At 40.2% G+C, this 15,259-nt stretch overlaps 1 protein-coding gene across 1 annotated transcript in view; it reads right to left on the reverse strand.

The window, feature by feature from the left end:
• Positions 1-15,259, reverse strand: part of ADAMTS12 (ADAM metallopeptidase with thrombospondin type 1 motif 12) — a 374,445-nt gene that overhangs the window by 36,971 nt on the left and 322,215 nt on the right. The window contains exon 20 of the mRNA XM_033852779.2: positions 5,837-6,010. Coding sequence (XP_033708670.1) covers positions 5,837-6,010 — 174 coding nt within the window. The remainder of the gene's footprint in view (positions 1-5,836; positions 6,011-15,259) is intronic.

Here is a 15,259-nt window from a genome sequence, read left to right on the forward strand (position 1 = left end):
CGTTTTTCACAGAACTAGAACAAATAATTCTTAAATTTGTATGGAAACACAAAAGACCTCGAATAGGCAAAACAATCCTGAGAAAGAAGAAAGGTGGAGGTGTCACATGCCCTGATTTCCAACTATACTACAAGGCTATGGTAATCAAAACAGTATGGTACTGGCACAAAAACAGACACATAGTTCTATGTAACAGGATAGAGAGTCCAGAAATAAACCCATACTTATATGGTCAACTAATCTATGACAAAGGTGGCAAGAATATACAATGGGGACTAGACAGCCTCTTCAATAAAAGGTGTTGGAAAAACTGGACTACTTTTTCACACCATATACAAAAATAAACTCAAAATGGATTTAAAATTTAAATGTAAGACCTGAAACTATAAAACTTCTTGAAGAAAACATAGGCTGTAGATACATTCTTTGACATATATATATATATTTATATATATATATATTTATTTATATATATATATTTATATATATTATATATATATTATTTATTATTTATTTATATATTTATTTTATTTATATATATATATTTATATATATATTTATTTTATTTATTATTTATTTTATTATTTATATATATTATTTATATATAATATATATATTATATATATATTATATTATATATATATTATATATATATTTATATATATATTTATATATATTATATATATTTATATATATATATATTCTTTGACATATATATATATATATATTTATCTGTCTCTTCAGGCAACAGAAAGAAAAGCAAAAATAAACAAATGAGACTACATCAAACTAAAAAGCTTTTGCACAGTGAAGTAAAATATCAACAAAATGAAAAGGCTGCCTACTGAATGGGAGAAGCTATTTGCAAACAATATATTTGATAAGGGGCTAATATAAAAAATATACAAAGAACTCATACAAGTCAACATCAAAAAACATACAGCCTGATTAAAAAATGGGCAGAGGACCCAAATAGAAATTTTTCCAAAGAAGACAGACAGATGGCAAACAGCAATGTGAAAAGATGCTCAGCATCAATAATCATCAGGGAAATACAAATCAAAACCACAATGAGTTATCACCTCACAGCTGGCAGAATGGCTAGCATCAAAAAAAACAACAAATAACAAATCTTGGCCAGGATGTGGAGAAAAGGGAACCCCTGTGCCTTGTTGGTGGGAATTTAAATTGGGGTAGTCATTATGGAAAACTGTATAGAGGTTCCTCCAAGAATTAAAAATAGAACTGCCATATGATCCAGCAATTTCACGCTTGGGTATTTCCTGAAGAAAACAAACACCAATTCAAAGAGATATATGCACCTCAATGTTCACTGCAACATTATTTATAACAGAAGGTATGGAAGCAATGTAAGTGTCCATTGATGAATGGATAAAGAAGACGTGGTGTGTACGTGTACACACACACACAAAATGGAATACTACTCAGCCATAAAAAATAAAATCTTGCCACCTAGGACAACATGGATGGATCTAGAAGTGAAATAAGTCAGACAAAGAAAGACAAATACCGCATGATCTCACTTACATGTGGAATGTAAAAACAAAACAAACAGACAAAACAAAATGAAAAGAGACACATAGATACAGAGAACAAATTCTGGTGTTTGACAGAAGGTAGAGGTGTGGGGTAGGGGGGAAAATAGGTGAAGGGGATTAAGAGGTACAAACCTCCTGATGTATAATAAATACGTTATAGGGATGTAATATACAACATAAGGAATATAATCAATAATATTGAAATAACTTATTATGGGGACAGATGGTTACTAGAGTGTGATGATCATTTCATAATGTATGCAAATGTCAAAGCATCATATAGTACACTTGAAATTTACATATTATTGTATGTCAACTAAATTTAAGTTAAAAAAAGAGTCATCAAGACCTGAATTTAGGGTGGATTATTAAGAACACATTAAATAAACAACCGCCACTACAACAACAACAAAATTCAACCTTTCACACTGCCAAGATACATACCCTGCTAGTATCTTTGCTATGCTTGTTATGGGTTAAATTGTGTTCCCCCAAAATTTGTATTTTGAAGTCCTAACCCCCCAGTACCTCAAAATGTGATGTATTTGGAGGAAGAGTCTTTAAACAGGTAATGAAAGTAAAATGATGTCATTTTACTTGCATACTTTTCATAATGGCCCTAACCCATTATGACTGGTGTACTTATAGGAAGAGGAGATTAGGACACAGACACACATGGAGGGAAAACGACAGAAGACAAAGGAGAAGACAGCCATCTACAAACCAAGGAGTCAGGCCTCTGAAGAAACCAATCCTGCCAACACCTTGATCTCAGACTTTTAGCCTCTAGAACTGTGAGAAAGAAATATTTTTGTTGTTGAAGCCAAAAAGCAATAACAGAAACAAAAACAGCGGCGAAACAAGACTTAAAGAAAGGAGACTGATAAAGGAAATTCTGGGGATAAGAGGAGGGGAAAAAAATCAGAAGATGCTAAATAGTTCAGTATGTCAAATGGAAGGAATTCTGGTCTAGAAACCAAAATGTAAAATGTAGATGTTTTTATTCTGATTAGTTCTGACAGCCCTAATGGAGCGCATACTTTTACAATGCAATTTTGTTCATCTATTAAAACAGGATTCAGCCTTCTTTCCCCACTATATAAAGCTTTAGAATTAAATTTGTCCATCTTTGGAATAGTGATGTTATAGGTTTTCTAAGGGTCTGATGAACTGGCTGTAATGCTTACAAAATAAATTCGAGATGACAAGTTGGATTCCTGAAGGGATATAATTCTAAAACATGTCAAGTTTTTGCTCACCAGAATAATTTTCTAAGTTGTATTGTCTCATTTTCCTGAGGTTTCTAAGAGGAAGGTAAATAATTCACCAAGAATCTTTGAAGAATGCTTTTGAGTACTTGAAAAGTACTTTGAAAGATCTTAGTACTTTGAAAAATCTTAATTATGACATGGTAACAACAACAAAACAATTATGATTGTCAATATCATGCCTATCACTACAGGCACTGTATGTGTGATGGTAACCATAGAAAAGAGGGAAATTATATACAATTAACATTTTCTGCTCAATAAAAGAACTAATCTATTGCTTTCACAGTATTCCAACATGGATCTTTTCCCACTTATTCACTGTTTTTAACCCTATATGAGGAGGGAAGGAGAGAAATTCCACACTTGGGATCCTGTTGCATACCTACATTTGTGCATATAGATCCAGGGCCACCTGGCCAAGTAACCTCCAGGAAAGGGTGGATAAAGAAGGTATAAACTAGTGGTTCTTAAAGTGTGGTCCCCAAAGCAGCAACTTCAGCATCTCTGGGTACTTGTTAGAAATGCAAAACTTCAGGCCCTACCCCAGACCTCTGAACTGGACACTGTGGGCGTGAGGTCCAGACATCTGTGTGCTGACAAACCCTCCAGGTGATGCTGAAACATGCTAAAGTTTTCTAAAGTTTGAGAACCAGTGGAGACATCTCTACAGTTGAAATGCATCTTCCATTGCAAGTAGTCTGGGCTGGCTGACATTCACCGCAAGGCCCCAGAACATTCCCACGAAGCCATCTGTTAGATAGTATGTACAGACAGAGCATCATCATGATGGCTCAGGGAAAGCACCTAAAGGTGCCCAGTCTCTAATAGTCCCTCAACATTCCCAGGGAAATGTTCAACCAACTTCAGCATTTTCTGTCTTTACTGCTCCTTCAGAGGGAAGCCTTCCAACTTTGTGGTTTGCTCAGAACAGAGCAATTTAGAAAGGAGGACGTTGGGAGGCCTTCAGGAAACAGGCTCATGATTGGGCTCCCAGAAGCTACTGAGGAAGCATATAGAATACATCTTTTTCACAACCAGAGAGCATATATGATTGCTCATCTTGGATAACTTGCAAATGCAATTTCTCTGACAAGGCAATCTAAGCGCCTCTGCAAATGCCAGGATTCTGGAAGCTGTCACCAGGCCCAGCAGACATGGAGGCCTAAATTCAAAGCATGGGAGTAGCAGGTACTTTATGTCCTCCAGAGCTGGACAGGGAAGGAAGCAGAAGAGGGGACAGTGGTGGTTTTTGCCCCAGAAAACACCAGGTATTGAACCAGGGCCTCAGGAATCAACATGGCTGCTTGACCCAGCAGACAGTAAGAAGCTTGAGGGGGCTCAGTCTTCCAGGGTTGAACACTAATTCTGTATCCTACACTTGTGGTTCTTTATCTTCCCTTCCTTGGCATGTGGTAAGTTTCCCCCCAAATACTTATCGACTCACTCTTTCTCCTCAGTTCGCTCTTTGCTCCATGTCCACTGGACTAAATTCTACAGTAGAAAGAGTACAGGCATCAGAGTCAGCCTTAAGCTTGAATTTAATACTCCACCATTTATTTTCTAGTTGTATGACCTCATGTACGCTTCTTAACCTCTGAGTCTCAATTTCTTCACCTATAAAGTGGAATTAATAAGGCCTAACATCCAGGTTGTTGTGATAATTAAAACAAGTATTGTAGGTAAAGTGTCCAGTGTATGGACACACTCAAAACGTGCTGCATTCTTTCTTTCCCTCTTCTTTCCACCATACATGGGTACAGCTGGGAGTATTCTTTTTTTTTTTTAAGCTACTGAGGCCAATGGGCAAATGAAATCATTATATCTCACCAAGGAAGAATAATTTGTTTCCATGTACTGAAGTAGGACAAAGACGCAGCAGAGCCTCAGCCCTCACAAAACAGGATGGACACACACACACACACACACACACACACACATCTCTTTTTATTTGTGTAAATGAGGATCTGGGCATTTAACTGAGAGGTGGAACTCTGAAATTAAATACTGTGTGTGGAAAGGATCTGACCATTGCCCCCAGCCCCACTGCAGAAGCCTAAGAGGGGCATGTGGTGATGCTCTGTCCTAAATGCCTCTGACCACAGTGGTACATGTACATCTCCCCAGAGGGACCCCGATTCCCCAGTATATCCATTGAGACTAGGTTGTAATAAACCATTGAGCAGTCACAGTTTAAAGCACACAACATAGCCTTCAAGTTGCTGGACCTACCCAGCCTTCCCACCTGTCACCGAGCAGGACCCTATGGGGCTTTCCCAGAACAGCCTCGCCCTCTCACCCCATCATGTTCTCCACCTGCCTCTTGTCTATAGAAACACTTTAGCCTCCTAGGCCTTCCTCGATCTCCAAAGAGTAAATTTAATCAGTGAGGTGAGAAAACTCAGAAAGGAAAACAAAATAATAATAGTTTAGCTATTAAACAAAGCCAAGGACCTTTAGTTCCTCCTCAAGGACTATAGATAATATTCTGAGCCACATCTTTTGAGCTGTTTTGCAGAGACTGAAACACCCACCAGGTGGAAGAAGTTAACTGTATGGTGCCCACAAGCATGTAGACCTCAGACGGGTTGGAACCAGAAGGTTTGTGATGCTGATGTTGTTGACTCCCCATTACCGCACCACCAACCAATCATAAGAATGCCCACAGCTGATCACAACCCCCCTCCCTCACCCTGTCTTTAAAAACATTTCCCTGAAAGCCTTCGAGGAGTTCAGGCCTTTTGAGCACTAGCTACCTGGACTCCTTGCTTGGCGCCTGCAATAAACGCTGCACTTACCTTCACCACCACCTGGTGTCAGTAGATCGGCTTTACTGTGTATGGACAAGTGACCCAAGTTTGGTTCAGTAACACACCCAGTGGAAGGTGGCTGAGTGGAGGCCTGGTGCTGGATTGATACACATGTGGTCTTCCCCGACATCTAGACTCACAAAGTAACACAGAGATTCATGGTTGCCAGGTTGTCCGGATAGTGTACTAGGCACCGTACCTGGCTCCAAGGCTCCACCTGCCACTCCTCGCAGGGCTCCAGGTTACAGCTCATGCTCAGTGGAGGAGGAGGGCCAGCCAGGAACTGGCAGTGAAATGGCCTCAGGCTGCGGTGGTCCCGGTCCACACACTGAATCTCCCGGATCTGGAAGCCCCCGCTGCAGTTTCTGGAGCACTGTATGGAGAGCGAGAGAAAAGGGGACACCTGAGTCCTTGGCATCAGACCATCCACGCCCGGATTCCCAGGGGTTTCACAAAGCATCACGAAGTTCCAGGCACGAAGAGGGGTTAGTAAACTGTCTTCCCTCAGAAAGGGAGTCACTTGAGCAGCTCCCCAAGAGGGGCCTCCCAATGTCAGAAAATGCAGGTGTGGAAGGGTGAAAACCGGGTGAAAAGTCCAGTTCTGTCACTCACTCATAGTGAGCCCTTGGGAGAGCTGCAGAAACATTCTGAGCCTCAGCTGTCACATCTGTAAACTGGGATAGTAACCGTTACCTATGGGGCTGTTGTGAAGATTACAGCCGCAGGGGTGGGCTTGGGGTGAGGCTGGCACAGCATCCACTCAGTGGGTGGATGTTCCCTAAGATGCCTGTGTTCATTTGAGGCAAATGGAACCGCTGTTGGGGGAGCCCTCTGCAAAGCCACAGCCAACTGTCCCTCAAAATCCTACCGAAAACCCATTTTCTCCCTGAGTGTGAATGCAGGTTGGGTTACCTTGTTTCAAGGGAAGGGCCTCTATAAGGAAAATAAACTGAATAACTGCTCAGTGGTTTGATTCAGGGAGTGGGCCAACCCTGTCCTTGCCCCTACTGCCAGGTTTCCCCCTACAGCACCATCGCCCACCATCCTTCCTTCTATAGCCTCCATCACCGAGGGTTTTCTCAGTGCATGCCTGCAGCAAGCCCTTACAGAGGCCGCCCTCACGCCCCCTGCCCTGTGCCCATACCTTGCGCAGCGGCCCCTGCACCCTGCTCTCAGTAAAGGGCACTGTTCACTCGCAGGCTGCTGATTTCCTTAAGATCATGATAAACACGGCTGAGCCTGGGTCACCTAAAACCAGAGTTTACGTGGCCTATTCTGGAGGACTTCTTTGGTTCACTCTCTGACCTCTTGGATTCTGGAAGCTTCTCCATCCCCCACCTAGTTAGATTTTACTTAATCGTAACTTGAGCTTCCAAGACTTGGTCTGTCTACAGTCTGTGTAGAATGCTAGTGCCATCAGTTTCCCTTCAGCTCGTCTTGCCTGTGCATCCTAGTCTCTCAAGGACAGTCCTGGCCTGTCTTGTCACTGCCCACACTCAGGTGGGGACCCGAAGTAGGTGGCATGGAGCCTGATCTCTGTGCCCCTCAGCCCCTCTCCCCCAGATTCTCCGTGGATTAACAATATGTCCTGTGGTCCTTGTGTCCCAAATATTCCTTCTTCCACCCTTCGCATTACTTGCTACTGCCCCTCCTTTAACTTAGCATAAATGTTACCTTCTCTGCGAGGCCTTCCTTGAATACCTTCTCCAAAGGATACCTATCCCTCTTGTTATTTATCTCAGGTCCTTCCTTGTTTCCATCAAAAGAACTTGAAATGTGAAACAACTTTTATTTATTCTGTCCATCCTTTCTATTAAACTATCACTGCCCTGAAGTTGGAGGCCTGTCTGCTCTGGTCACCATTGTGTCTTGAGCATCTAGCATGGGGCCAGGTGCAGCATAGATGTTCCCCACAGCTTGCTGAATGAATATATGAATTCTGAGAAAAGAGCAACTGGCGGCTCCCAGTGGACTAAATCAATCCTTCCACTGATGATCTCATTACAGTCTTGGCTGAGAAAATGCACCACCACCAAGGTGTGCGCATTGCTGTAAGGTATATTTTCATCTGGCCCTCTCTCTACATGGTAAAATATCATGCTTTCTGGTTATGGTGGCATAATCATAATTGTAGGGTTGTGGATGGTGAAAGAAAATTCCTCAAAATCTTTCAGTAGATGTATATCCCAAAATACTGATCCCCATCCTTCTGCCACCAGGCAGATTGCACAAGTCACCTGACATCAAACCTTGGGCTGTAACATAGAAGATGTGGGCCCATATGACAAGGGGGCAGATTGATGCTCTAATGCTACCATAAATCAAGTGTGTTTAGCTTCTCAGAAATAAGCAACACTTGCCAGACAGCCCCCGCAAAAGCAAATTCAAAACTTCATTTGCCTGCCATGCTGTAAGTACACAGAGAAAAAAGTAACTGCCAATTTAAAATCAGTCACAGAACAGGAGCTTCTGGGTTGGTGAACACAAGAAGGTGCTGGGAGAGTGTTGTGCCTGAAGAGGGCATGGGAACTCTGCTCCCATTCCCCGTGCCTTGCCCTATGCATCCCTTTCATCTGGCTGTTCCTGAGTTATATCATTTTATGATCAACTGCGGATCTACCGTGTGGATGACAGGGTCTTGGTGCTCCGACTGGGGGTCAGGCCTGTGCCTCTGAAGTGGGAGAGCCGAGTTCAGGACATTGGTCCACCAGAGCTCTCGGCTCCACGTAATATCAAACGGCGAAAGCTCTCCCAAAGATCTCCACCTCAACGCTAAGACCCAGCTCTACTCAACAACAAGCAAACTACAGTGCTGGACACCCTATGCCAAACAACCAGCAAGAAAGGAACTAAACCCCACCTATTAGCAGAGAGGCTGCCTAAAATCATACTCAGTTCACAGACACCCCAAAACACACCACAAGATGCGGTGCTGCCCAACAGAAAGACAAGATCAGACTCATCCACCAGAACACAGGCACTAGTCCCCTCCACCAGGAGGCCTACACAACCCACTGAACCAACCTTAACCACTGGGGTAAGACACCAAAAACAATGGGAAGTACGAACCTGCAGAATGTGAAAAGGAGACCACAAACACAGTAGGTTAAGCAAAATGACAAAACAGAGAAACACACAGCAGATAAGGCAGCAACGTAAAAACTCACCAGACCAAACAAATGAAGAGGAAAGAGGCAGTATACCTGAAAAAGAATTCAGAATAGGGAGAGTAAAGATGATGCTAAAATTGGAAATAGAATGGAGAAAATACAAGAAACGTTTAACAAGGACCTAAAAAAACTAAAGAGCAAACAAACAATGATGAACAACACAATAAATGAAATTAAAAATTCTCTAGAAGGGATCAGTAGCAGAATAACTGAGGCAGAAGAACAGATAAGTGACTTAGCAGATAAAATAGTGGAAATAACTACTGCAGAGCAGAATAAAGAAAAAAAGAATGAAAAGAATTGAGGACAATCTCAGAGACATCTGGGACAGCATTAAATGCACCAACATTCGAATTATAGGGGTCCCAGAAGACGAAGAGAAAAAGAAAGGGACTGAGAAAATATCTGAAGCGATTATGGTTGAAAACTTCCCTAATATGGGAAAGGAAATAGTCAATCAAGCGCAGAGAGTCCCATACAGGATAAATCCAAGGAGAAACATGCCAATTCACATATTAATCAAACTATCAAAAATTAAATACAAAGAAAAAATATTTAAAGCAGCAAGGGAAAAACAACAAACAACATACAAGGGAATTCCTATAAGCTAACAACTGATCTTTCAGCAGAAACTCTGCAAGCAAGAAGAGAGTGGCAGGACATACTGAAAGTGATGGAAGGGAAAAACCTACAACCAAGATTACTCTACCCAGCAAGGATCTCATTCAGATTCGATGGAGAAATTAAAACCTTTACAGACAAGCAAAAGTTAAGAGAATTCAGCACCACCAAACAAGCTATACAACAAATGCTAAAAGAACTTCTCTAGGCAGGAAACACAAGAGAAGGAACAGAACTACAATAACAAACCCAAAACAATTAAGAAAACGGTAATAGGAACATACATATCGAAAATTACCTTAAATGTAAATGGATTAAATGCTCCAACCAACAGACATGGATTGGCTGAATGGATACAAAAACAAGACCCATACATATGCTGTCTACAAGAGACCCACTTCAGACCTAGGGACACATACAAACTGAAAGTGAGGGGATGGAAAAAGATATTCCATGCAAATGGAAATCAAAAGAAAGGTGGAGTAGCAATTGTCATATCAGACAAAATAGACTTTAAAATAAAGACTATTACAAGAGACAAAGACATAATGATCAAGGGATCGATCCAAGAAGAAGATATAATAATTGTAAATGTTTATGCAGCCAACATAGGAGCACCTCAATACATAACGCAAATTCTAAGAGCCATAAAAGAGGAAATCGACAGTAACACAATCATACTGGGGACTTTAACACCCCACTTTCACCAATGGAGAGATCATCCAAAATGAAAATAAATAAGGAAACACAAGCTTTAAATGATACATTAAACAAGATGGACTTAATTGATATTTATAGGACATTCCATCCAAAAACAACAGAATACACCTTCTTCTCAAGTGCTCATGGAACATTCTCCAGTATAGATCATACTTTGGGTCACAAATAAAGCCTTGGTAAATTTAAGAAAATTGAAATCATATCAAGTATCTTTTCCGACCACAACGCTATGAGACTAGACATCAATTACAGGAAACAACCTGTAAAAAATACAAACACATGGAGGCTAAACAATATACAACTTAATAACCAAGAGATCACTGAAGAAACCAAAGAGGAAATCAAAAAATACCTAGAAACAAATGACAATGAAAACACGATGACCCAAAACCTATGGGATGCAGCAAAAGCAGTTCTAAGAGGGAAGTTTATGGCAATACAATTCTACCTCAAGGTACAAGAAACATCTCAAATGAACACCCTAACCTTACACCTAGAGCAATTAGAGAAAGAACAAAAAAACCCCAAAGTTCGCAAAAGGAAAGAAATCGTAAAGATCAGATCAGAAATAAATGAAGGAAACAATAGCAAAGATCAACAAAACTAAAAGCTGGTTCCTTGAGAAGATAAACAAAATTGATAAACCATTACCCAGACTCATCAAGAAAAAGAGGGAGAAGACTCAAATCAATAGAATTAGAAATGAAAAAGGAGAAGTAACAACTGACACTACAGAAATACAAAGGATCATGAGAGATTACTACAAGCAACTATATGCCAATAAAATGGACAACCTGGAAGAAATGCACAAATTCTTAGAAAAGCACAACCTTCCAAGACTGAGCCAGGAAGAAAGAGAAAATATAAACAGACGAATCAAAAGCACTGAAATTGAAAATGTGAATAAAAGTCTTCCAACAAACAAAAGCCCAGGACCAGATGGCTTGCCAGGTGAATTCTATCAAACATTTAGAGAAGAGATAACACCTATCCTTCTCAAACTCTTCCAAAATATGGCAGAGGGAGGAACACTTCCAAACTCAATCTACGAGGCCACCATCACCCTGATACCAAAACCAGACAAAGATGTCACAAAGAAAGAAAACTACAGGCCAATATCACTGATGAACATAGATGCAAAAATCCTCAACAAAATACTAGCAAACAGAATCCAACAGCACATTAAAAGGATCATACACCATGATCAAGTAGGGTTTATTCCAGGAATGCAAGGATTCTTCAATATACGCAAATCAATCAATGTGATAAACCATATTAACAAATTGGAGAAAAACCATATGATCACCTCATAGATGCAGAAAAAGCTTTTGACAAAATTCAACACCCATTTATGATTTAAAAAAACCCTCCTGAAAGTAGGCATAGAGGGAACTTACCTCAACGTAATAAAGGCCATATATGACAAAACCACAGCCAACATCACTCTCAATGATGAAAAATGGAAACCATTTCCACTAAGATCAGGAACAAGACAAGGTTGTCCACTCTCACCATTATTATTCAATATAGTTTTGGAAGTTTTAGCCACAGCAATCAGAGAAGAAAAAGAAATAAATGGAATCCAAATCGGAAAAGAAGAAGTAAAGCTGTCACTGTTTGCAGATGACATGATACTATACATAGAGAATCCTAAAGATGCTACCAGAAAACTACTAGAGCTAATCAATGAATTTGGTAAAGTAGAAGGATACAAAATTAATGCACAGAAACCTCTTGCATTCCTACACACTAATGATGAAAAATCTGAAAGAGAAATTAAGGAAACACTCTCATTTACCATTGCAACAAAAAGAATAAAATACCTAGGAGAAAACCTACCTAAGGAGACAAAAGACCTGTATGCAGAAAACTATAAGACACTCATGAAAGAAATTAAAGATGATACAAATAGATGGAGAGATATACCATGTTCTTGGATTGGAAGAATCAACATTGTGAAATGTCTATACTACCCAAAGCAATCTACAGAGTCAATGCAATCCCTATCATATGACCAATGGCATTTTTCACAGAACTAGAACAAAAAATTTCACAACTTGTGTGGAAACACAAGACCCCGAATAGCCAAAGCAATCTTGAGAAAGAAAAACGTAGCTGGAGGAATCAGGTTCCCAGACTTCATACTATACTACAAAGCTACAGTAATAAAGACAGTATGGTACTGGCACAAAAACAGAAATATAGATCAATGGAACAGGATAGAAAGCCCAGAGATAACCCCACACACATATGTTTACCTTATTTTTGATAAAGGAGGCAAGAATATACAATGGAGAAAAGACAGCCTCTTCAGTAAGTGGTGCTGGGAAAACTGGACAGCTACATGTAAAAGAATGAAATTAGAACACTCCCTAACACCATACACAAAAATAAACTCCAAATGGATTAAAGACTTAAATGTAAGGCCAGACACTATAAAACTCTTAGAGGAAAACATAGGCAGAATGCTCTATGACATAAATCACAGCAAAATCCTTTTCAAACCACCTCCTAAAGAAATGGATATAGGGCTTCCCTGGTGGCGCAGTGGTTGAGAGTCTGTCTGCCAATGCAGGGGACACGGGTTTGTGCCCCGGTCCGGGAAGATTCCACATGCCACGGAGCGGCTGGGCCCGTGAGCCATAGCTGCTGAACCTGCACGTCCGGAGCCTGTGCTACTCAACGGGAGAGGCCACAACAGTGAGAGGCCCGGGTACAGAAAAAAAAAAAAGAAAGAAAGAGATGGATATAAAAATAAAAATAAACAAATGGGATCTAATGAAACTTAAAAGCTTTTGCACAGCAAAGGAAACCATAAACAAGACCAAAAGACAATGCTCAGAATGGGAGAAAATATTTGCAAGTGAAGCAACTGACAAAGGATTAACCTCCAAAACTTACAAGCAGCTCATGCAACCCAATATCAAAAAAACAAACAACCCAATCCAAAAATGGGCAGAAGACCAAAATAGACATTTCTCCAAAGAAGATATACAGATTGCCAACAAACACATGAAAGAATGCTCAACATCACTAATCATTAGAAAAATTCAAATCAAAATTACAATGAGGTACCACCTCACACCAGTCAGAATGGCCATCATCAAAAAAGCTACAAACAATAAATGCTGGAGAGGGTGTGGAGAAAAGGGAACCCTCTTGCACTGCTGGTGGGAATGTAAATTGATACAGCCACTATGGAGAACAGTATGGAGGTTCCTTAAAAAACTAAAAATAGAACTACCATACGACCCAGCAATCCCACTACTGGGCATATACCCTGAGGAAACCATAATTCAAAAAGAGTCATGTACCACAATGTTCATTGCAGCTCTATTTACAATAGCCAGGATATGGAAGCAACCTAAGTGTCCATCGGCAGATGAACGGATAAAGAAGATGTGGACATATATACAATAGAATATTACTCAGCCATAAAAAGAAACGAAATTTAGTTATTTGTAGTGAGGTGTATGGGCCTAGAGTCTGTCATACAGAGTGAATTTAAAGCAGAAAGAGAAAAACAAATACCGTATGCTCATACATATATATGGTATCTAGAAAAAAAAAAAAGCGTTCTGATGAACCTAGGGGCAGGACAGGAATAAAGACGCAGACGTAGAGAATGGACTTGAGGACATGGGGAGGGGGAAAGGTAAGCTGTGACGAAGTAAGAGAGTGGCATGGAGTTATATACACTACCAAATGTAAAATAGCTAGTGGGAAGCAGCCGCACTGCACAGGGAGATCATCTTGGTGCTTTGTGACCACCTAGAGGGGTGGGATAGGGAGGTGGGAGGGAGATGCAAGAGGGAGGAAATATGGGGATATATGTATATGTATAGTTGATTCATTTTGTTATAAGGCAGAAACTAACACACCATTGTAAAGCAATTATACTCCAATAAAGATGTTAAAAAATAAAATAAAATCAGCCACAGAACAAATGCAGAAGCATGCTAATAATTTCCACACAAAGCAGCCATTTGTCTGACAAACAGATTTCCAGGAAATAATCCATGGTTAAAACAAGAGGGCTCTTTATTAGGAAGAGGAATTTTCTAAGACATAAGTGTACAATGGGGTTTTGTTTTCTTATTTTTCATTTGTTGCTACTATCTGTTATTCCTAGATTTTTGAAATTTGCATTACCTTTTTGTCAAAGAGTACATTCACATTCAGTGGGAAATGAAGTTTATTAATATGGTGAAGTAAATAATAAGGGAAGATACGAAATCTGTAACTCTTCTGTTTCATTTTCAGAAGGGCCTCTGATTCAGTTAGCAGGAGTGAAGTGGCAGGATATAACTGTTTTGCCTTTGTTTGCTGAATGCCAATTATCATATTCATTTTCTTATTGCCCTAAAGGAGGGTTATTTGTATTCAAGTTTTCCTAACCTGGAGTCTGTGGACCAGACTGAGGACAGGAGCCAGACTGAGGAGAATGGAAAGACTGGCTAATGCCCAGTTGTGTCCAAACAGGCCTAACCATTTTCTGCTTCTCACACCAGTCTGTTTAACTGATGTGATCAGCAAACCAGACTGAGTTAGAAAGAAAATTCCTCTTAGCTTACAGGAGCCCCTGGCAGAGAGAAAATGAAATCACAACCATTTCTTCCTTGTGTTGATTCTGATTTATGGAGTCATCCTGACACACTTTCCACGTTAGACTGCTACCAAGTGTTCAGATGAGTATAATAAAGTTAACCAACGTGGGATTGGGAGGTCAGCAGATGGCATTCAAGTACGACCCTGACACCAAGTGGCTACGTGACTTTACCTGTCTAAGCCTCTGTTTCTCCATCGGTATTAAAAGGAGGATAAGCTGGATGGTTAACTTCTCCCAGCATTCTAGAGTGATATGTGTCTGGGATCACTGGACTTGCATTCTGCTTTGATTTCAGAATACTTTCTTGCTCTCCAAGTACTAAACCAGGATATGGAAATAATTCTTTTCTGTTCCTTTCCTTATGTTAAACAGATTCACAAGACCCTTAAGATCAAATAATTCATTCCAAAATTCTGTGTTGAACAGCACCCAAATTCATCTGTCCGTCTTCCCCCCACCCCATTCCCACTTCACTTCCTCCCTGTTATTGGGCACTTAACTA

This window comes from Tursiops truncatus, chromosome 3, assembly GCF_011762595.2.
Source record: "Tursiops truncatus isolate mTurTru1 chromosome 3, mTurTru1.mat.Y, whole genome shotgun sequence".
Taxonomy (NCBI): Eukaryota; Metazoa; Chordata; class Mammalia; order Artiodactyla; family Delphinidae; genus Tursiops; species Tursiops truncatus.